Consider the following 25504-nt stretch of genomic DNA (forward strand, 5'->3'; position numbering starts at 1 on the left):
TCATTACAAAGAGAGTTTAAAGAGACTTTAAGAGATTAGCAGATTTATATAGCAGGCAAACATATCCTGAACAATGAGGTACCATTGAAAGCATGGAATTCAGCTACCAGTCAGAAGATCTGGGTTCAAGTTCTAGTTTAACCAATATACTTATATGTAGCACACCTCACTATACTTTCATTTCCTCAATGGGAAAATGAGGAAATAACAAAAATACCTGCACCACATACCTCAGAGGGCTATTTTAACAATTAAATGCAAATGATGTGAAAACCCTTGGCACACAGATTCTTTAAAATGAATAAATAGTAATAGTAGCAGAATTTTAATAGAAATAAAAGTACTTTTTGTTAATAGTGGCAATTTCAATGGTAGTAGTGTTTTTCACTCTGATTGAGGAAAAATAATCATGGGCCATAGAGTGATTTTTCAAAAATTTTATTTCACCAGGTTTCACATGAAGCAATTTCGAAGGATAAGGAAAGGTGTCAAGCATGTATGGTATTTTGGTATTCTGCTCAGGTCAGAAAATGAGGCTCGAAATTATAAAAGAAAGAAAGAAGATTCTTTTAAGAACCTATCACATGGTAGGCACCACGTTATGTATTTTACATTTATCACATCATTTAATCTTCATTACAACTTTGTAAGATAGGTATTATCCCCATTTTACAGAGGAGAAAAGTGAGGCTCACAGAGGTTGTGAAATTTTTCTAAGGCCATTCATCATGAAATAGCACCCCCATGGTCATAAACTAGACTTTGCCATTACCCATAACTACCCCTTTGCTCTCATCTGAATTTCAGTCATCTAATCTCTGACTAACACCTCCTGACTCCATTCACTCCCTTAAGGATTCTGACTCCAACCCTATGGGAACCCACAATCCATTTGATTCTACCCCCTTTCCACTGTCTCTTTAGGATTCTGACTCCAACCCTATGAGAACCCACAATTCATTTGATTCGACCCCCCTTTCCACTGTCACTCCCATAATTTCCCTTCTGAGGTCCTTACCCAGCCTAGGTTTCACGGTCTATCATTATAATCACTCCCTATATACACCCTTATTACTCACCCTTGCCCTCTCTCTTTCCATCATTAAAACCTACAAGATCCTACCTTGGTTAAATCCAAAACTGTGTTTACACTATACCAAAGTCTGTGGCAGAATATGGCTGGAGAAAAAGACAATCGTGCTGCCTCATCTCATTTTAAATTGAGGTCGAATAAATTCTAGTAATTCCTTAGTGTTATCCAGAAATACTACTATATTCCCCCTTAATCCATTTAGTCTCCCACTGTTCTAGACAATTATTTCCCAACTTTTCTTTTCTTCTCAAACATCTAATATGACCATACTTTCGGCTGACAAAAAAGCTATCAAAAGATAATGTACACATGTTCCCACCACATCCACCAATCTCTTTGTCTCTGCACCCATACATTCTGCCATCACTCCTATTACTTGCATGAACTACATGTGCTCTGAATGCCAACCCTTCACATTTACACTACATTGTATATATAATCTCTCGCTCAAGAGTACCAATCCAGTAATCTCCTGTAACATCAATTTTTCCTTCTCTACTGGATCATTCTCCCAATTAGATATGTTATAAAATCTCCATTTAAAAAACAACAACCCTGGGCCAGCCCGGTGGCGCACTGGAGAGTGCGCCGCTTGGGAGTGCGGCGGCGCTCCTGCCGAGGGTTCAGATCCCATGTGGAGACTGGTTCCCGCTCACTGGCTGAGCGCGGTGCGGGCGCAACACCGAGGGTTGCGATACCGTTGCCGGTCAGTAAAAAAGACAAAAAGGAAAAAAATAAAAAATAAAAAACAACAACCCTCCATAAAGCCTACATTCCTCTCCAGCTACCATCTCAATGTCTGTTCCCTTTTACAGCAAAATTCCTTAAAAGAATTGTCTGAAATGACTGTCGCCACTTCCTCTCTTTCTGGTCTTTTGAAACTGCTTGTCAAGGTCAATGAAAATCTCCCTGTGGATAATCCCATTAGTCAATTCAAATCATTTTTTTTCCCTATTACTCAAACTATCAGAAGCATTGACCTAGTTTATATTCTTCTTGAAATGTTTTCTTTTTTTTTTGTCTTTTTTTGTGTCCGGCAACGGATCGCAACCCTCAGTGTCGCGCCCATACTGGACCGGGACCGGCAACGGGATCGCAACCCTCGGTGTTGCTCCCACACCTCGCTCAGCCAGTGAGCAGGAACCGGTCTGTATGTGGGATCCGAACCCTTGGCGGGAGCGCCACCACGCTCCCAAGCAGTGCACTGTAGCAGTGCGCCACCGGGCCGGCCCTTGAAATGTTTTCTTTACTTGGCTTCCAGTACATCACTCTTTCTTGGTTTACTGCTACTTCACTGGCCACCCTTTAACCTGCTTGGCTTGTTCCTCTTCATCTCACTGCCCTGTAAATGCTAAAGTGTCCCAGAGTCAGTCTCCAGACTTCTTTTCTTTAACTACACTCACTCTTTAGATGAGCTCACCAGTCTCATAACTTTAAAGACTATCAATATGCTGACTATTCCTGAACTTTTAATTCCTGCCCAGACATCTTCCCTAACCCCCAACTGCCAATTTTACATATCCAACTTGGATATTTAGTAGGCATCTTAAACCCACTATGTCCAAAACCAAATTCCTGACATCCTTAAAATCTGTTCTCACCATCTATTCTATCTCATTGACAGCTATTCAAACTTTCTAGTTGCTCAAGCTGAAAATTTTAGAATCATTGATTCTTCCTTTTTCTTCATATCCCACATCTGCTCCATTAAGAAATCCTGTCTGCTAGACTTACAAAATATAAAGGAATCTGATGACTGCCTATCTCCTCCACTGAAACCACCCTGTTTTGAGCCACCATTATCTTGTGCCTGGATTACTGCAATGGTCTCCTATCTCTTGGCTTCTGCTCTTGTCCCCCTAATGTCTATGCTCTACACAATATGTCAATTGCAGTACCATCGCTCCCTGGAACTCTGCATTCTCCTTAATATGCTTGCTGTCCTTATCACCAATTGACATATACATTTAATTACTCACCTGTTTATTGTCTATCTTCCCTCACTAGAATGTAGGTTCCATGTGGAAGAAGCTTTGTTTTATTCACTGTAGTATCCTCAGCACCTAGAACAGGGCACTCAATACTATTTACTAGAGGAGGAGAGCAGGGAATGATAGAGCCTACATTCAAACCCAGATTTGTCTGGCTCCCAAATCTCTGCCCTGCTGCTGATGTAAGACTGCTCTTGGTCTCAGTAACAATGCTAAACATAAAAAAGGGTCTCTTCAATCTGATAAAGTATACCAAGACTTGTGTATCCTAAGTCCTTTGTATACATCCTATGTGATTTTTTTTTTTCCTTTTTTTTTTTTTTTTCTTGTCCGGCAACAGATCGCAACCCTCAGTGTCGCGCCCGTACTGGACCAGGACCGGCAACGGGATCGCAACCCTCGGTGCTGTGCCCACACCTCGCTCAGCCAGTGAGCGGGAACCGGTCTGTATGTGGGATCCGAACCCTCGGCGGGAGCGCCGCCACACTCCCAAGCGGCGCACTGTAGCAGTGCGCCACCGGGCCGGCCCATCCTACGTGATTTTTGTCTCATACCTTCTGTACCATTATTTTCCTGATTTACTTTTTTTTTTCCCCCCTGCTTCACAGGGAGAAAGGACAAGGGCAGTGGGGAGGTAGGAAGGAAAAGAAGGAAGGAAGGAAAGGAGAAAAGGAAGGAAGGAAAAGAAGCTGACTCACCTTTTAAACTAAAATATTTGTATCTTACAACTTCATATCACTATTCTAACAGAAAAATAAATAACGCTAGCTATAATAATTGTTATAACTAGTAAAATACAAAAACATTCATCCATATATTACATAAGATCATACTGTGAACTAATTTGTATATGGATATCATACTGGAAAATAGAGAAAAGTTTACCAGAAATAATTTTTTATTAAGAAACAAACCAACAAATTCATCTTGACTGTGGTCGTGGTCACAGAATTCTATATGTGTGGTAAAATGTTGCACAGAACTTAATATGCACACACATACATACAAATGAGTACATATAAAACCGATGAACTAGAATTATAATTCGGAATTAGATTGGATTGTGTCAGTATCAATATCCTGATTGTGATATTGTACTTTAGTTATGCAAGATGTTACCATTGGGGGGAACTGGGTGAAGAGCATAAGCATGCTCTTTGTATTATTTTTTCACAACTACATGTGAAGCTACAATGGTCCCAAAATAAAAAGTTTTTAAAGAAATTTAACGAACACCATAGACCACTTCTAGGCCTAGAAATATAGCTTCCTACTAGTACCACATCTCAAGTAGACTCTAGAAAATGATAAGTTCATAATCTAAGATTAATTTATACAGTAACTGATAGCAAGGAGAGGTATGGTGTTTAATAAATAAGTGTTCATGGGGCCGGCCCGGTGGCGCACTGCTACAGTGCACCGCTTGGGAGCGCGGTGGCGCTCCTGCCGAGGGTTCGGATCCCACATACAGACTGGTTCCCGCTCACTGGCTGAGCGAGGTGTGGGAGCAACACCGAGGGTTGCGATCCCGTTGCCGGTCCCGGCCCGGTACGGGCGCGACACTGAGGGTTGCAATCCGTTGCCGGACACGAAAAAAGACAAAAAAAAAAGGAAAAATAAAAAAAATAAAAAAAATAAATAAGTGTTCATGTATTGCTGTTCTTGACAGTAACAAGGGAGAATATCCTAAGACTAGGTAACAGAAGTAAAGGCGGGGAAAGACACTGATTTCAGCCCAGTTGAAGTGCAATAAGAACTGCAATACAACTGCAGCTGAGGTGCCCAATGGTTGGGGAACCAAGGATGAAAGAAAAAGAAATGGGCAGAGATAGGGAGAGAGAGAATTTGGGGCCAGGTTTCTTCTTGGCTTTGAATTTCATAAAAAGAAATTTATATTTCATCCTATTGGCAAATAGAAACAATAGATGATTTTCAAGAAGGGGAGCGAAAATAGGCCTATTTTACAATGCCATAAAGATAGTTTGTGACATCATAGCAAGTGGAACTGTGAAAGGGAGAGATCACAGGCAGAGAAACAGCAACTTAACAACCCAGGTATGAGAAGATGAGATCTAGAAAAAAGTTGAAGCTGGAGGCAGCTGACTTTTTGTTTCCCGAGCTGAAAAATTAATAAAATATATGATCACTGCCAGTTTTTATAGATAATATGGAAAGACAGGAATATAGATAAGATTACTTAAAAGAGTCACTAGAGAACTGAGGGAACTTTGAGAAACATTTACACAGAAAGGATTAAAAACATGTCCTCAAAGATTTTTTTTAAAAAAATCCAAGAGAAAGCAGTGTTATAGAAGTCTAGTTTCCAAGCAAATGGGCATGGTTTAATGGCATTAAATGGTGCATGTATCATCAGATTGGCAAACAACTGAAAAGACCTACCACATCAACTGTTGGTAAAAAATAAAAAGGGGCAATTTTATATCAAATTAGAAAAATGTAAAATATATTGATACAGCATTTAAAGAGGACAATTTCCAGTATCAACATTTTAAATGTATAAACCCTTTGATCCACCATTTCCCCCTCTTTAAGAATTTACAGATATACTTTCACAGTGTACAAAGATGTGTATACAGGAGTTATTGCTCCAGCATTATTTGTTTTAGTAAATAAGCTAAATAACTATAAATAAGGAAATGAATAATAAAACTATAGTTCATCTATATTATGGCATTAAGGCAGTTATTAAAAAGAACGGGGGGGGACCTTAATATACTGACATGAAAGGATATCTAAAATAGACTTAAGTGTTTGAGTGGGGAGGAGAAGAGGGTTACAAAAGCATATGTATACAATAATTCTAGTTCTGTTAAAAACAGCAAAACTGTATATGATCATGTATGAATCACACAGAAAAAAATGTGAAAAACAGAACAGACCACATGTTTTTGATAGCAACTACTCTAGAGAAGTAGAAATGAGAATAGAAGAGGCTTAGGAAAGAGAATGAGGCTGAACTTTATATTGTTTATACTCTTTTGTATTATTTACCTGCTTAATAAAAAGCATGTATTATTTGGATAAGAATTTTTAAACTACCAATACAAATACAAAAAATTAAACAGGAAATTTAAAATGACTAAAACTAAAATAAACAAACCAAAAACTTGGCAATTGCCATTCTCACCCTTAACCCTGATCTTTCTATAGTCTTTTTCCACAATGGCACCACCACCTTCTCTCAGTTGCTTCGATTAAAAAACCTGGGAGTCACTGTATAATCCTTCCTCTCCTCCTTCCTACATTCAGTCAGCAAATATTTATCAAGTGCCTTCTATGTTCCAACAGCTATTTTAGATACCAGGAAAGCTGTTTATAGTTTGTCTCAGAACAAATTTAACAAACACAAAAGCAAAACTCTGACAAATCAATTACAAGTCCCCTAGCTTCAGTCTCCTAAATAGCTCTGAAATATCCCCCACAACCTGATTACTACTATAATTTCTATGGTTCAAATAAGAGATACTGCAGAATTAAATTCCTACAATTCTATCTTTTCTGAATTCCTCCTCACGCCCCTCTAATCCACCTTCATACGATTGCTAAAGTGAAGTTGATCGTGTCATTTCTCTTGTGGAAATTCTTTAATGCCTCCGTTATCTTCCAAATGAAAAAATAAACTCTACAATATCATATGCAAAGTTCTTTATACCTATGCACCCTCTATGCCTATAAATCTATTTACCCTCCAACTCATATACTTCACATCAGCTGTACTGAACTGCTCATTGTTACCTAATATTCATATTTTCTCATGCTCCATGCCTGTAAGGTGTTACTTCTACTTAGAATTCCTTTTACCAAGCTATATGCCTAGCAAACTCCTGTACATTCTTTTTTTTTTTTTTTTTTTTTTCCTTTTTGTCTTTTTTCGTGACCGGCAATGGATTGCAACCCTCAGTGTCGCGCCCGTACCGGACCGGGACCGGCAATGGGATCGCAACCCTCGGTGTTGCTCCCGCACCTCGCTCAGCCAGTGAGCGGCCGGTCTGTATGTGGGATCCGAACCCTCGGCGGGAGCGCCGCCACACTCCAAAGCGGCGCACTGTAGCAGTGTGCCACCGGGCCGGCCCCATTCTTTTAAGACTTGGCCCTACAACCCTAGGTTTTCCTCTATGGTCCCAATGCACCTCTACTACTATCCAGTGCTGCCACTATTTATAGTGGCTATCTCCGGTAAGCTCCTGAAGGACAGATACCATTACCTTCTAGTCTCTCCAACCTTAAGTCTACTTTAACAGTTGGCATGTAATAGATATTTCATATGTAACTCATGAATAAAGAAAGAATGAATGAATGAGTATTTAAATAGCTGTGTGACCTTATGTAAGGCATATAACCCAAGACCTCACTTTCTAATGTATAAAAATAAGGATAATTATATCTACCTCACAGGGTTGTTTTGATCATAATGGAAGACAAAATAAAGCTACTAGCACAGTGTCTGACATATAGTAAATATTTAGTAAATGTGGGCTTAAAATACTCTTTTAAATTAGGTTTTATAAGCAAGCCTGGGAATATAGCCTTCTTTTCCTTTTCTTTAGTAATCTGAATCCTGAATTTCAAACAAACTTGGAATATAGTTAACTATAAGTTGGAGTCCTTCTTTACTCCCCAACAAGGAGCCTCTTTTTTGGTCAGGCTTATTTCATCATACCAGCAATATTAAACATATTATGCTCACTCTCACCTCAAGGTTTGTTCTACTTGTCTCTTTTGCTTAGAATTACATCTCGTCTCTCTTCCCCCTTAGGTGAACTTTGTAGACACTGGTAAATCCATAAGAAAAATCTCTAATTTATTTCTCATTTTGCTTTAATATTTTATATTGCAGTTATACTATTCTATTATTTATAGATATTATGCCACCTTCCAAGTTATCGGTCTGCCACTGTGAAGAACTATTAGGGTTTCTTCTATATACTTCAGTTTTCTAGCACCACTGCTACAAACTTAAGAAATTCTCTGATGATGCTAGTCCTCACTGACAATTCAGCAGCTTGATTTCATATTTAGACTCCAAACCATATACTTCAGTACTGACTTATTAACTACCCTGAATTCTCTGCTGTTGTTTCATGGGCGTTACTCTTAATTCCAAACAGACTGCAAACTCTTAAGTCTTTAACTTCTGGGTCCGCTAACACTAAGGACAGCCCTGAGCACAAAAGACAATAAAGAACTACAAATTAACATCAAAAAAGACATCAAATTTAAACAAAGTTACAAATATTTTTAAGATATCAGTATTTCACTGAGGACACAATTTGTATCCATTGTCATCTATCTTCTTTAAAATTCATATGAGAGATTAACTAGCCAAATTTTTTTTTTTCCTTTTTGTCTTTTTTCGTGTCCGGCAATGGATCGCAACCCTCAGTGTCGCGCCCGTACTGGACCGGGACCGGCAACGGGATCGCAACCCTCAGTGCTGCGCCCGCACCTCGCTCAGCCAGTGAGCGGGAACCGGTCTGTATGTGGGATCCGAACCCTCGGCGGGAGCGCCGCCGCGCTCCCAAGTGGCGCACTGTAGCAGTGTGCCACCGGGCCGGCCCCAAACTAGCCAAATTTTGAATACGCTGTTTACACACACACCTCTAAAATAAGTATTATTATAAAGGAAGTTCTTTTCTTTAAAACATATTACTTATAAACCCTTTTCTCCTAGTCTCACAAAAATCCCAACTTCCAAATTTAGAATTTATTTCAGAAGTAAAGAATCAATGATCATAGTAGAATACTATAATCCTGTTTCATTATTGTTGCAATAATGTGTCTCATCATAGGTTACTGAGAAAACAATTTGTGTTCCACCACAATCTATCTTCTTTAAATTTCATCTCATCTCTCTTTCCACTTAGCTGAACTTTGTAGATACTGGAAAAACCACAAGAAAATCTAATTTATTTCTTGTTTTACATATGAAACAATGCAAATGTGGGCATTAATTAATTAAATAAAATATAATCTTGGCTTAAGACGAATGAAAGTGATTTACTTTACAGAGTTATCTACATATGTTATAAAACATTAAAAAATTTTGGTAATATTGAAATTATGTCTAAAAAACACAGCAGAGAAAGGAAGCAATTCTTTTAAAAAGTGTTACATTATCTATACATGACATGGCTCTGACTGAAGCCATTTTTAAAGAAAATGGGAAAAAACTAATTAGTAAATTACCTGTAATCATTCCGATCATCAGCTTTTATTCCAGGCCAATCTTTCTTCAGATATTGACTAGCCAACTTCTGGATACCCTGTTAAAAAATACATATTTTTTCTAAAATAAGTATTTTGCCATAAAGGAAGCTCTTTTCCTTAAAATACATTAATTAGAAAATCCACTTTTCCAAATGTAAATTTAATTCAGAAGTAAAGAATCAATGATAAAATGGTAAAACACTACGTACGACCTTCTTTCATTATTGTCCAGTCCTTTTTAGGAAAAGGGTGAGTATAAGGATGAAAAATTGGAACAACTGATAATGCCTTTCACTTCGCCAAACTATCTGACTAGCCATAAAAACAAACTACCTCTGGTATGTCACAAGGAACACAGCTGTCTGTCTCCTCAGAGCTCTGATGACATAGCTTGACATCTCTGTTTACCACTTCTAAATCCCAGCGGCCAAACTCTCATATATTAGGAGAGGAAAAAACACATTCAGTTTGGAGGAGACAGATACATACTGGCTTGTAAAATTAATGAGCAAACCTTGGTGCCATTCTATAGTAGTAATTCTCAAGACAGATTTTAAGGGTCTTTTTTTTTTTAAATAATACCATGGCACAAGTGATTTCAAATTAAAAAATAAAAAGTTTTACAAAGAAATATACCCACTTGCTATTATCCATACAACATGAATCTGGACAAAACAATATTTATCTATAATATGTGGGGGGATGGTACAGTGATTTGAACAGAGAAGACCATTTTGTTGGGAAATGAGGTTACACTATTCATTCCAATTATATAACACTGTATAACATATTACTTTTAGGTATTAACATATGTGGTGCCCTATACCTATAACAGGGTGCTATGTAATAGATACAGAAATCATTAACCTTGGAATATTCATTCTTATACAGGCAACTGTAAAAAGAAAACAATGCTGAAATGAAGAATGAACTCATTAACAGATTTCCTGCTTTAAGCAAAGATTGCTCAAGTAAAATCAAAGCTTCAATCTACACATGGTACCCTTCTACTAAAGTCTGCTGCCAAATCAATTTGGTGTAATCAAATCCATTGTTAAATGCCTCATTTACCATTATTTCACTGAATCCAAAGGGTAGCAGGAACTGTAGAGAAGCGCCTTTGAATTTCAAGTTTCTCCTTAACTTGGAAATAGTTTGGTTTCACTCTTTCCAGGTACTGCATATTCTGAGAACTCATATACAACTATATATCCACAAGACTTTCACTTAACGTATCTTGTACTTTCGGGAACCCAATTACTAAGGCTTCTCTGAATATGTACAGTACTTTTTCACTTCTGCACATTGTACATACTGCTCCCATTGCATGAAATATCTTCCCACCACTCCCATTTTTAATGCTCAATTCTTACTCCCTCTTAAAATGATTTTTAAATTTCCTAACACAAAACACTCATAAATACACATAGAAAAATGTAAAAAGTTTCATTGCCTAGGTATTTAATTTCACTAACTTCGTTTCATTAAAGTATAATAACTTATCATTCTTTTTGCATTTATTAGCTGTAATTGTACGAAGAACTATCCCTCCCAAACTATCTGGTTTTCCTGAGGTAGAGTAAGGTCTTAGAGGAAAGACAGGATAAATACCTGCTTGTCCAGTTTCGGTCCAAAGATGAACAATACATTTTTAAAGTAAAATTATACTTTTAAACTCATACATTTTAAATAATGGATGTGTTCCAATTAACTGCAGTCACTATTATTTTGATAATCAAAATGTCACATCTGTTATCTGCAACAGCCTCCAAGTTGGCTCCCATATCATGACCCCAACAGACTTTTATCACTTTTTTGTTCTTTTACAGATCCTGTCCCAGGTCTGCAATAAGCTAGTTCTCCAAGAAATACTGATTTCCTTTCAGAGAGAAACCATATTTAAAGACCACAATCTAGACAAGTCCTCATCCTTCAGGTCTTTGTGTATTCCTCTAAAAGGCTTTTTCTAATCACTTTATACAAAGTAGCTCACCCTCTACCCAGTTACTCTCTCATACAACCCCACTTATTCATAATCCTAAAAAACTGTTACTATCTAGTTTAAATTATTTTTGTTTACCGACTATAAGCTCCATCAGGTAGAGAGCTCATCTTGTCTTGCTCCTTTTTTTAAAATCACTATAACCCCAGGCTTTAGCAGAGAGCCTGAAATCTAGCTGATGCCACTAATAACCACTGATTATATAAATAAATATCATCTACATTATTCTGTTTCTAATGTATAGCATTCATTTCCTTCTGTGTTTTTGCCATTCTGAGTTAGAAATGTTTGGATCAAAATTTCTGTGGTTCCTAATTTCACATACTCCAAGAAAAAAAAACTGTGGCAGATTTTTGAGATTATGAATAGGTGGGTTTAATATAATAAATAATTTCCTTAGTAAAATCACAGTGAAATTCGACCATCCTCACTATTGGAAGAGAATACACATGGATATTCCAAAGCAATGAAACAAACAAACAAACAAAAAGGAAGTATATTCCATGCCTAGAAGGCACCACACTTTAATTTTTGTGAAGGGTCAAATAAGTTAAGGTTGCTGAATTCAAGCTGAATTCAAAGAACCCATTATTTGTAGAGAGGAATAAAAACATCAACAGGGCCGGCCCGGTGGCGCACTGCTACAGTGCGCTGCTTGGGAGTGCGGCGGCGCTCCCGCCGAGGGTTCGGATCCCACATACAGACCGGTTCCCGCTCACTGGCTGAGCGAGGGGCGGGCGCAGCACCGAGGGTTGCAGTCCCTTTGCCGGTCCGGTCTGGTGCGGGCGCGACACTGAGGGTTGCGGTCCGTTGCCGGACACGAAAAACGACAAAAAGGAAAAAAAAATAAAAATAAAAAAATAAAATGCCAAGCAACACATGGGTTACTGCCAAATAAGTGGTAAAATGAGATGTAAGTATCTAAACGAGGAAACTATCATCTAACTTTTTGTTAACAAATCACAATAAAATGATATGATAGTGACTTTTTCAGTGTAATCACTGCTAAAGTGTTCACAGAACACTTCACACTGAACATGGGATAAGATATGAGCCTCAGTTCATGATTAGGATTAAGACAGAAGGGAGAATGACAGCACTCAAAATATATATAGAACAAATAAACTTAATAAGCACTTTCATACATTTATTTCTCTTAACTCTATGTTGGACTCTGTTATAACCACAGAGAAATTGGACACTAAGAGGATATATAATTTACTTAAGACTACACAGTTTACAAATTGTTAAATTTGATCTAGAATCCCAAGTTATAAGTCTCTACAAAAGACATCATTTTAGAGTGGATTTTATCTACTTCTTTTAAAAAATTGTGAAATTACTTTAACTTGTTAACTTTTTTTGCATTATAAATTACAATAGCAATTTCTAGAGCTCTAAATCACAAAGCTGAACTGTATTAAACTGAATGAGTCCTTCAGAGAGGACATGAGGGATTCATGAAATAGACAAACAGTAAGATCTTTAGATGAAAGACTTTATTCAAGTTAGTTCACAGAGGCAGGAATCATGACTTCGGTGTGCTCCATGCAGCTGCTCAAGATCTGATTTGCATGAATGCTCATAAACACTCTGTGGCCATTACAGGAAAGGTCCTAAATAATATTTCACACCTATGAAGGCATTCTATACTTAAATTAACTTGTTTCCCTTTTGCATTATACTTAAAGCTACATCTGATGAATACAAAGTTTACTTACATAGAAAATAAAATCCACCCTAATTAATCTGCTAAGGAAAATAAACCTATGGCTTGCAATTTTTTTTTAAGCTTTTTTTCCCCCAAATCACTCTCCCAGCCCACAGCATTACTCTCTAAAACTGGTTCACTAGATATGTATTTATTTATATTTACCTGAGCATTTACTGACACATAATGTTGATTTGATTTGCAATACACTTCACCCTGGAACAGTGGTTTCGATAAAGATGTACTATCAATATACTCTTTGGAATATCCAATAACACCCCATTCCAACTTTTTTAAAAGCCATCAGTGTCTGATGTAAGACTTGCTTTATTTTACCTCTCAATAACACTTGCTGTATTGTTCTAACAACTGAAGAAACAAAAAGAAAGACACTGTTGAGTAGACACTGTGAAATGGACTGATGGCTTATCCTTTGACCCATTACCGCAGCAAGCTAAGCAGGAGTGTGCACCATGGCTCTGGTACAGGTTATTCTGTATCCATTTCTTGTCCAGCATATAGAGAAACTAATATTTAAATCAGATGGCTCTTTAAAATTTTAGGAAACTATATTCTTTACATACAGTACTATACCTTTTTGTCATAAAATTCAACGTTATGCAAATGATCTTTTAAAAATTAACAAATCCACTGATGTAAATTATACAATGATTGTCTTTACTATATTCTTAAATCACTTTAATAGTGATAGAGAACTTCAATTCCACCCTTTAGTAAAGTTTTGAAATATTTTTTACTGTTCTGTGTGGTGTATAATTGTATAAGAACAAAGACCAAATAAAAAATAGATGAAATTTAACACTCATTCATGATAAAAACTCTCAAAAAACTAGAAGTAGAAGGAAACTTCTTTAACCTAATAAAATATATATACAAAAAACCTACAACTAACATCATTCATACAATGGAGACTAAATGTTTTCCCCTAAGATTGGAAATAAACCAAGGATGTCTTCTCTCCCCACTCCTTTTCGACATTGTACTGAAGTCCTTACCTAGTATAATAAAGTAAGAAAAAGAAATAAAAGACTTATAGATTGGAAGGGGAGAAATAAAACTATCTTTATCCATGGATGATATGATTGTCTATGTAAAAAACCCCAAAGAATCTGCAAAAAACTCCTAGAACTAGTAATTGAATTTAGTAAGGTTGCATAATACAATGTCAATAGGCCAAAGTCAATTACTCTCAAACGTAACTGCAGTGAACAACTGGAATTTAAAATAATTAAAAAAATAAAGTACTTAGGTAAAAATCTAACAAAATATGTGCAGGATCCATATCTAGAAAACTCCAAAATACTGACAAAAGAAATCTAAGAAGAATATCTAAATGAACAGAAAAATATTCTGGGTTAATGGATTGGAAGACTTCATATTGTTAAGATGTCAATTTTTCCCAATTTGATCTATACAATCAATGCAATCCCAATCAAAATTCCAGAATGCTTTTTTTGTAGATATTAACAAAAAACTGATTTTAAAACGTATATGAAAAGGTAAAGGTAGTAGAATAGCCAAAACAATTCTGAAAAATAAGAACAAAGTCAGAGGACTCTCATTACCTAATTTCAAGGCATACTATAAGGCAACAGTAATCAAGACAGTGTGGTATTGGCAAAAGAATAGACACTTAGATCAATGAAGCAGAACCAAGATCCCAGAAATAGACTGATGCAAATACAGTAAACTGATTTTTCACAAAGAGGCAAAGGCAATTCGATGGAGAAAGGATAATCTTTATCAACGAATGGTGCTGGAACAATTGGATGGCCATATTCAAAAAACAAACAAACAAAAAAACAACCTTGACACCTCATAACTTGCACAAAAGTTAATTCAAAATGGTTCAAACACCTAAATGTAAAGCACAAAACCATAAAAAATCTAGAACACACAAGAAAATCTCCTTTGGTGAAGAGTTTTAACATACAATACCAGAACTAAGATACATGAAAGAAAAAACAAGTTTGGACATTTTCAGAAATAAACTCTTTCTTCTGGGAAAGACACTGCAAAGAGAACAAAAAGACAAGCAGCAGACTAGGAGAAAATATTTGCAAATCACATATCTGATATAGGACTTGTATCCAAAATATAAAAAAAACTCTTAAAACACAACAGTAAGAAAAAAACCAACCCATTTAAAAAATGAGTAAAAGATCTGAACAGGAAGATACAAGGATGCATATGCATATGAGATGTTCAACATTACTTGTCATTATGAAAATGCAGATTAAAACAAGGAGATACCACTATACATCTATTAGAATAGCTAAAATCCAAAAAATTGACAACACCAAATGCTAGTGAGGATGCAGAGTCACAGTACACTCCTTCATTGCTGATGGAAATGCAAAATGGTACAGCCTCTTTGGAAAGCAGTTTAGAAATTTTTTATAAACATAAGACTTCACATATGTCTCAGCAATTGTATTGTATTCTAGGTATTTAGCCAACTGATTTGAGAACTTATGTCCACATAAAACCCTTAACACAAATGTTTCTAGCATCTTTATTCACAAATTTGGGCAACCAAGTTGTTCTTCAATAGGTGAATGAATAAACAAACTATGGTATATCATTACAATGGAATACTATACATCAATAAAAAGAAATAAACTGTTAATTCACACAACTTGGATGAATCTTAATGCATTTCGCAAAGTGAAAAAAGCCAAACTGATAAGGTTATAGAATGTATTATTCCATTTATAAGACATTCTGGGAAAGGCCAATTTACAGGAACAGAAAACAGATTAGGGGTTTGAGGAGGGAAAAGTGTTTGAGTAGGGGAAATTCAGGCATTTTAAGAATATAGCACTAATCTCTGTGGTATTGTAGTAGTGGATACATAACACTATGCATTTGTTAAAACCCACAGAATTGTACAACTTAAAGAATGAGTCTTAACATACACAAATTTTTAAGAATCAACCAGGAGGTTGGGGGAACCCATAATAGAATGCAGACTGTGACAAATAAATCTAACTGATTACAAATGTATGGCATAACCTCACAGATGAGTGTGGGGGGTGAAGGGGGAAATTTTGTAACTCTGTAAAATAATATTTTTACAAACTGACCCAAGTAACTTTGAAAAACAACATTTTGACTGGAAACTAAGAGGAACTATATGAAAATACTGTATACTAGTTGATAAAGCTGCTTCTCATTGGGTATAGGTTAACAATTCTGAAATGTGGCATATATATACTGGGAATAAACAAATAAGTAAATAGTGGACAGATGGTAGGAACCAGATTGCTCAACAGAGAGCAGGAGTTATAAATAAACATGAAGAGGAAACTAGAATGAACCATTTGGGGGGTGAATTAGAGTCAGAGGCATCTAGTTCAACATATACACAAAAATAATTACAGATAGGTGTGTATCTATCTGTATGTGGCTTAGCATAAACACATATATTTCCTAGCTCTGTCCACTGAAAAGGCCTAGAAGCAATGACACTCCAGTAGCAACTAGCACATTTAGTACCCAGACCTTGGTTTCAAATACTATCATTTTCCAATAAAAGGAATCAGGGCTCCTTAGAGAAAAAGCTGATTCTAGGGCTAGGGAGGGAAATATACATAATGCACCTGGAGCATCTTTTAGTGCCAGAAGGTAAAGAAGTGCACAAAAAACAAAAGGACCCAGGCATATCAAAGAGACCCCAGAGTCATCCTGAAAGACCTCCCAATGGCCAAGAATGAAATAATTTAAACCATAAAATAAACTAGTATTGTATTATAACCCAATCCAAAGTATAAAATAAATATCCATGAGTCCATTCGGAGGTAAATAAATGGCAGAAAAGAGACAAGTCTCCCATACAGAATTCCAAATAGCTTGTACTGGGAATCAAAGAGGTTGTATTTGTATCAAAGAGGTAGAGCCTAAATAGCCACTCCTTGAAGTTGGGCTAAAATGAGTGGCTTGCTTCCAAAGGGGAAAATATAGAAAGGAAGCAAGCAACTTAACACTGAAGAAACCTGGCAAACATTTCCTTGGCCAGGTGGTCAAGGTTAACATCATCAGTAATAAGTCATGTTGACATGCACCCTTGATATGATGTGTTGAGAATGGTATTTCACGTCTGTAGTCTTCTTCCCCCAAACCCATAATCACAGTACAATCATGAGAAAAATATCATACAAATGCAATTGAGAGGCACTGTACAAAATATCTGACTACTACTCCTCAAAACTATCAAGATCATCAAAAACAAGGAAAATTTGAGATATTGCCACAAGCCAGAGGCAGCTAAGGAAACCAAGGACTAAATGTATGTGGTGTACTGGATGGGAATCTGGAACAAAAGAAATAAAAGAAAGGGAAATAGGGAAAAACTAGTGCAGTCCAAGTAAGTAATGTCTGAATGTTAATTAATAGTAATGTACCAATGTTCATTCCTTAGTTATGACAAATATACAATAATAAGATGTTAACAATACAGGAAACTGGATGAGGGGCACACGGGGAACCCTGTACTAACTTGGCAATTTTTCTGTAAATTCAAAATTACTCTAAAAGGTTTATTTAAATTTTAAAAGTTCACAAAATTTAGGTACCTTCTTACAGCATTTTTTGAAAAAGGAAACAACACAGCTTCTTGGATCCTGATTTTCTAATTGTTGAATTTTACATTTGAAAAACACTTAGTTATATCATTTAGATGATTTTTGTGTTCTGATTTTCAACAACGACCAGAGGAGATTGCAGAATACTATTGTAAAGTAGTAATCTGTAACTAATACATATGGATATATGCAATGCTACTAAATGAAAAGCCAAACTAGATTTAATAACTATAATATTTTTTAAATGTGTCTAAGTACTTAGATAGGCTATATAGGATTTTTTCCCAACTCTTTTTGAATAAAAATTTTTAAACATGTATAAAAGTTGAAAGAAAGAAAAATAGATCCAGCACCCAGATATGCTGGTTAACATAGTGACATAATTGTTTTTAGTTTAGATAAGAATTTGAATGGATGAATAACACTTAACGATCAGATAAAGATCATCTTTAAATTAGTCTGCAGAATTATTATTTGTACAGTTTTGACTAAATTATAACTCTGTATCAGTATATTCTTATGACTGATAATTTTTTAAAGCTGTAAAATATAACAGCCAAAAAACATACCTAAAAGTGTCCTGCTAAATGATATACCATCGAGTAACATTCCTCTGCTCTCCCATAACAATTCCACATATACCACTATGTACACAGATATACTCTATGTTTTAACTAAAAAATTACATAGATAAATGTAATATTCTACATGAGGACTACAGTTAATAACAGTGAATTGTATTCAGGATTTTTGCTAACTTAGTAAATCATGGCTGCTTGTGCCACAAAATGGGCACCTATGTGAGATGAGGGATATATCAATTTGTTCCACTACAGTAACCATTTTCCTATATTTATGTATCTTATAACATCATGTACACCTTAAATATACACAATAAAATTTATTTAAAATAAAATAAGCTGGTTATAAAAAATATAATATTCTTTTTTTTTTTCCTTTTTGTCTTTTTTCGTGACCGGTAACAGGATCGCAACCCTCAGTGTCGCGCCCGTACTGCGACCGGCAACGGGATCGCAACCCTCGGTGTCGCGCCCGCACCGCGCTCAACCAGTGAGCGGACCGGTCTCTATATGGGATCCAAACCCTCGGCGGGAGCGCCGCCACACTCCCAAGCGCCGCACTCTACTGAGTGCGCCACCGGTCTGGCCCTAAAAATTATAATATTCTAACAATGTGGAATAGTATGAAAAACAGACATACAATGCTCTAAGAAAGTATACAGATAAGACCTATGAGTAGGGAGAGGTGGTCTGCATATCCAAATAGACTTAATTGAGGCATATATATGATCAAAGATCAGAAGGACAAACGAGCGTTAACTAGCTAAGGGATGACATGCAGTGCTAAAGGTGGAGAGGCAGTTAAAGGACAAACTATGAAAACCAGGAAGGGTACCTTAAGTATAATGGTGTATACGACTGGAAAGACTTTAACTAAGGATGTAAAAATCGATTTGCATTTTTAAAATCATTTCTCACAGCTATGTGGAAAACAACTCTGGAGGAAAACAAAAGATATGAAAACCACTTAGAAGATTACTGAAGGAGAAAATTCTGGGAAGAAGGCAGAGAAGAAAGGACCAGCAATTTGTCTCCCAATCTAGAAAACAATCACACTGACAGAATTTGTCTGATGGAATTATTTTAGAACTCTGGGGTCTACTGAAGGCTTGCAACCTCCAAAGGAAGACTTGAACCATATATTCAGGTTAATTTTAGTAAATTTCAGTTGTTAGCTCAGCAATGCCTACCCATGGTCCTATCTCCCATCCCAGCGGCAGGCAGCCATACATGTGTTCCTGAAGCAGTGCCCACACTGTTTGTGGGAGCCAGGGTGGGCAAAAAAGACCCTATCCTGTGCTATGATTGCTGACTGCTGCTTATGATCATGGAGGTGTAGATACAGATGTAGGCAACCACTGTGCCATTCCTTCCCCCATGACTGCAAGCCTCAGCCCCTCAGGCTGAAGAAACTTCCAGGGAACGTAAAGGGCCAGTGCCCTTTTCCTCTCTCTTCATTTTTCCCTTTTCCCCTTTTGGGAGCCATATATTAAGGATTAGGCCATTCAAAAGCAACTGCATGTTTGAGAGAAATTAGTAAGTCACCGCAATACACAGGGAAAGGTTCAGACTCAGAAAAGACCTGAAGTTTATACTTCAGGCTGATCTTCAGCACAGAGACAACCATCAACAATCGAAAAGAAAAGAAAAGAAAAACTGCAAAACTGGGGGAAGGTGGAAAATCTGCTTCCAGAGTCACCACATTATTAGATTCAAATGTCCAGTTTTCAACAACAACAACAAAAAGCATATAAAGAAACAGGAAATTACTCATTCAAAGGAAAAAAAAAATAAGCTAATGGAAACTGTCCCTGAGAAAGACCTGATGGCAGATCTACTACACAAAGACTGTAAAACAACTGTATTATAGATGCTCAAAGAACAAAAAAAAGACATGGAGAAAGAAAATGATGTATGAACAAAATAGAAATATCGAGAAAGAGAAAACCTATAAAGAAACCAAAAATAAATTCTAGAGCTGAAAAGTACAATAACTAAAATAAAAAATTCACTAGAGGGATTCAAAGGAAGATCTAAGCAGGCAGAAAAAAGAATCAGCAAACTTGAAAATAGGACAACTGAAATTACTAAATCTGAGGATCATGGGAAAAAATGCACAGAGCCTAAAGAACCTGTGGGACACCATCAAATGACTAAGTACATATTATGGTAGTACCAGAAGGAGAAGAGAAAAAGGGGTAGAGTGATTATTTGAAGAAATAATGGCAAAAAACTTCCCAAATTTGATGAAAGACATGAATATAAACATCCAAGAAGATCCAAAAAACTCTCAGTAGAAGAAACTCAAAGAGACCCACACTTAGAAACATTATAATCAAACTGTCATAAGCCAATGATAAAGAATTCTGAAAACAGAATCAACTAATAACATAGAAGAGATCCTTAATAAGAGAGAACCAACTCATCACAAACAAGGGATTCTCAATAAGATTATTATCAGATTTCTCATCAAAAACTTTGGAGGCTGGGCCAGCCCGGTGGCACACTGGAGAGTGAGCCACTTGGAAGCGCAGCGGCGCTCCCGCCGAGGGTTCGGATCCCATGTGGAGACTGGTTCCCGCTCACTGGCTGAGCGCAGTGAGGGCGCGACACCGAGGGTTGTGATCCCGTTGCCGGTCAGTAAAAAAAGACAAAAAGGAAAAAAAAAAAAACTTTGGAGGCTAGAAAGCAGTGCGCTGATATATTCAAAATGTTAAAAGAAAATTAAAAAACTGTCAAACAAGAATCCTATATACAGCAAAACTTTACTTCAAAAGTGAAGGAGAAATTAAGACATTCCTAGATAAACAAAAGCTGAGGGAGTTCATTACCACTAGACTTGCCTACAAGAAATGCTAAAGGGAGTCCTACAGGGTGAAATGAAAGGACACTACAGAATAACTTGAAGCTGTGTGAAGAAATAAAAATATTAACATACTTGGGCAATTGTAAAAGCTAGTATTACTGTAACAATGGTTTGTAACTCCACATTTTGTTTTGTAATGATTTAAGAAACTAGTGCATTAAAAAAAATTATTAGCTATGTTTTTGGACACACAATCTTCAAACATGTAATTTTTTGATATAAATAGCTAAAAAGAGCTGTAAATGACCAGAGTTGTTGTAAGCTATTGAAGCTGGCATAAACTCAAATTAGAGTGTTATAACTTTAGGATGTTACTGTAGCATCCATAGTAACCACAATTAAAACAGTTGTACATTATACACAAAAGAAAGTGAGAAGGAAATAAAAATGTTTACTATAAAAAGTTAAGTAAACACAAAAGAGACAATAATGCATGAAATGAGGGATAAAAAAGCTATAACGTATATAGAAAACAAACAGCAAAATGATATGTCTCTTTTATCAGTAACTACTATAAATGTAAACTGATTGAACTCTCCAAATCAAAGAAATTGGCAGAATGGATTTTAAAAAATGATCCAACTACAAGAGACTCAGTTTAAGATCCAAAGAAGACTACTGAAATATTCTGGTACAGATGATGACAATTTGAACCATGGCGGAGGCATTGGAGATAGAGAGAACCAGTTTGATCACAAAGATACTTAGCAGGGACAACTGACATGTCTGGTAATGGTCTAGCTATGGAAAAGATAAGAAGGAAGGAGACAACAAAGATAACCCTTAGGTTTTACCCTTTATACAAACTGATGGATGATAATATCTCCCTAGGGGATAAATAAACTGGTAGGCTTTTTGTTTATTTTTAGAGATATGAACTATATTCGATTTTTATTTTCCTTGTTTTATTTACTTTGCTTAGAAACAAAATCTTGGAGTGTGTCCTGTCTAGTTTCAAGTTTATCAATCCAGTTTTAAGACTTTTAAAATAAGAACATTATACTACAGACATAAATATTTCACATATTATAAAGTATACTGCCATTAATGGTGTGTTTTTCTAGTTTTTTTTCAAATTAAAAAATATGTAATTACACATGCCACAAACCAATAGTTCAAGGTTTTATCATATCATTTTTTAAAGATCTGTCTCCCACTCCTCTGCAAATTTTCATCTTTAATACTAAGTTTACTGCCATAATTTCTCATGTGTTCTCTCCCACCCTCCTGTTATAGCTCAGAAAATACCATCTGACAAGCAAATCTGGTAGGCTGTTTAATTAAAGAAAGAGTTATTGGATTATAATACAGACAATACTAAGTTCAGCAAAAACATAAGAAAAGAGGAAAAGCCACTATCTTTCTCAAAGTGCAAGATATTAGGAAATCCTATGTAGAATTAGGCACACTGGAAAAATGGGTCTAAAAGAGCAAGTAGAATTTGACCAACTGAGAAAAGAAAGAAGGGCATTCCAGGGCTTGGCATAACTTAGGCAAAAAAGCAAACAAATAAATAAATAAATAGCAATGTAAAAAATGGTACCAGAAATATGGGACATAGATTGGTGGAAAAATTTTTGACTTGTAAGCATCCAACTTCTTCTATGAAGTTTGCTCTTATATTTCTATAATGAATTCCTCTTTAGTGTCTAAGAGATCTCTACTTTTAAAGCAGTTTTCCATGAAGTTGTTCTCTTTCTTTAAGAAGGTCCCTCCAGTGTCTTTCTTATACTCAATTCAGAGTAAAAGCACCACTGCTATCACAGTGCTTAAAACAGAATCATGCAAACACAGATAAAAAAGGTATTTCCTTGAAAATTTATAATTCTAATAATAACTGGGATGGGTCATCTTAATTTACTCTGCTTACACAAAACTCATAGTGTTGCCTTTAACATACCTAATAGACACAGAAATCATCTATGTGAAATAGCTTACTTCTTGAAGTGAGCTCACCTGAACTCCTAGGCAAGAAGCTGGGGGTTGCAGCTCCTTCCACCCAGGAGCAGGCAAGATGGCATGTTCAGAGTCTTAGGCAAGGAACCATGGGTTGTGCACCCTCTACTGAGAAGCAGGTGAGACAGCATGCCAGGGAAACTAAGTAAGGAGCTGAGGGCGACAGCACCCTCCATCCAGAAGCAGGCAAGAGAGCATGCCCAGGGTCCTAGGCAAGGAGCCGAGGGCAGTACCCCCCACCCAAAGCAGGCAAGAGAGCATGCTGAAAATAACACTTATGCGTGGGGGGCCTACCACAGTCACTGCCACAGCCACAGCGGCCAAAAAAGCGGTTCAACAACACAGCAACAATCACTGCCAGTGCACAGGGGACCACCAGACACTCAACTACACTTGACTATAAGTAGAGTCACCAGCAGAGACCAGAGAAAGATGAGGATGTTTCTATCTTCAAAGCCCACTCCAAAGTAATAGGAAAAGCAACTGCTGTACCAGATGACCAGTCATCAACATAGAGATTCTAGAAATATGAAATGCCAAGAAAGTATGACACCACCAAAAGAATACACTAATTCTCAAATACCTATAGACCCCAAATTTCCTATAGAACAGGAAACCCTTGAAATGACTGAAAAGGAATTCTGGGCAACAACTTTAAGGAAACTCCCTGACATATGAGAAAACTCAGACAACATAATGAAACAAGAAAAACAACAACGACAGGGCCGGCCCGGTGGCGCACTGGATAAGTGCGCCGCTTGGGAAGCGCGGCGGCGCTCCCGCCCAAGGGTTCGGATCCCACATACAGACCGGTTCCCGCTCACTGGCTGAGCGAGGCGCGGGGGCAACCCATTGTTTATTTAGGAGAGTGTTGTTTAATTTCCACACATTTATGAGTTTTCTAAATTTCCTTCTATTATTGTGATCAGAGAACATATTTTCTATGATCTTAGTCTTTTTTTTTAAAGGAAAAATTTAAACAAACAAAGTTCATGGAAAGATTTCCATTATCTTTCGATTCTATTTTTCCACAATTTTTTGATGTGCCCTTGTGTTTATATTCTGTATTGATTTTTTATGCAATTTATGTTGCTAAGCGTAGCTATTTCTGTTCTTAATTTCTTTTTAATAAATGGACCGTTGATTTGCTCAGAAATTAATTTCTGTTTTAAAAGCTATTCTATTCATCTTCCTCTGTTGAAATTAATTCAATGTTTGCATCCTTTTGGAAGACTTTAAGAGAGCTATGTCAAACAGTTGTTGAGATTATAAAATGAAATACATAAATTTTAATAAGTTCCATCTCCAGTTTTTGTGAAAATTTGAAGCCCTACTTTCTACAGAGTATATGGTTATTCATCTGTTATTTAGTTTATGTATTTGTTATTTGAACATTAAATGGGCATATCCTTGTTATAGTAAAAAACAGAAATAAAAAAAGAACAGAAAATGGGAAACTCGCTTTGGAACTGGGTATTAGGCAAAGGTTGGAGGAATTTGGAAGATCAGGCTAGAAAAAGCCTAGATGCTGGCAAAGGCTCAAAAGACAAGAAAACCAGGGAGTTTTTCAGATTGGTTAAATGGTGGTGACCAGAATTCTTATGGAAGTATGGACTGTAAGACCGTTCTCAGATAGAAATAAGGGAGGTTTTTGGAAACTGGGGCAAGGTTAACTGGCAAGGAACTTGGCTGCATTGTGTCCATGCCCTGGGACTTTGTGGAAGTTGGAACTTAAGAGTTGTGAACCAGAGTGTTTGGTGGAAGAAATTTCTAAGCAGCAAAGCCTCAAGGAAGCTGTATGGTTACGTGCAATAGCCTAAACTGAGTTAAGGTGGCAAAGACATGACATAAAGCCAGAATTTATAACTGAAAGGAAAAGAGAGGATAAAGATTAGGAAAATTTGCAGCTTTGCCATGTGGTAGAGAAGCAAAGAGTATTTTCATGAGAATAATTCAATGGTGTAGCCCAGAAACTGTTTGTTAAGGAGACGAGTACAGAAGAAAGGGATTATCAAGAGAAAGGAAAAAAGACCTTGAAGGCATTTCAGAGATCCTGGAGGCTGTGTCTTCCATTACAGGCCCAGAAGCCTCGGGAGATAGAAAAGTCTCAGGGAATAGGCCTGCGGTGCCCTCCATGGGCTTCCTGCCCAGGGATACCTTGGGAAGCTGCTTTCAGCACCAGAATCCCAGCTGCTTTGTCTGCTCCTCCTGTGGCTAAATTAGCCCCAGGTGTGTCTGGATCTGCATTGTTGGAAAATAAAAGCCAGAAGTCTTGTCAGTGTCCACAAGGTGTTAGAGCTGCAGGCTCACAGAATGCCAGAGCTGTGAAGGCATAGAAGGCCCCACCCCAATTTCTTTTTTTTTTTTTCCTTTTTGTCTTTTTTACTGACCGGTAACGGGATCGCAACCCTCGGTGTCGCGCCCGCACCGCGCTCAGCCAATGAGTGGGAACCGGTCTCCACATGGGATCCG

The 25504-nt window shown here is 36.9% G+C and overlaps 1 protein-coding gene across 1 annotated transcript in view; it reads right to left on the reverse strand.

Annotated features, from left to right (window-relative positions):
• The window catches only part of LOC103587143 (FCH and double SH3 domains protein 2-like), a gene marked incomplete at its 3' end in the record, with an annotated part of 256186 nt that overhangs the window by 105951 nt on the left and 124731 nt on the right, over positions 1 to 25504 (reverse strand). The window contains exon 4 of the mRNA XM_008568560.1: positions 9292 to 9368. Within this exon, the coding sequence (XP_008566782.1) occupies positions 9292 to 9368 (77 nt within the window). The remainder of the gene's footprint in view (positions 1 to 9291; positions 9369 to 25504) is intronic.

This window comes from Galeopterus variegatus, unplaced genomic scaffold, assembly GCF_000696425.1.
Source record: "Galeopterus variegatus unplaced genomic scaffold, G_variegatus-3.0.2 Scaffold423, whole genome shotgun sequence".
NCBI lineage: Eukaryota > Metazoa > Chordata > Mammalia > Dermoptera > Cynocephalidae > Galeopterus > Galeopterus variegatus.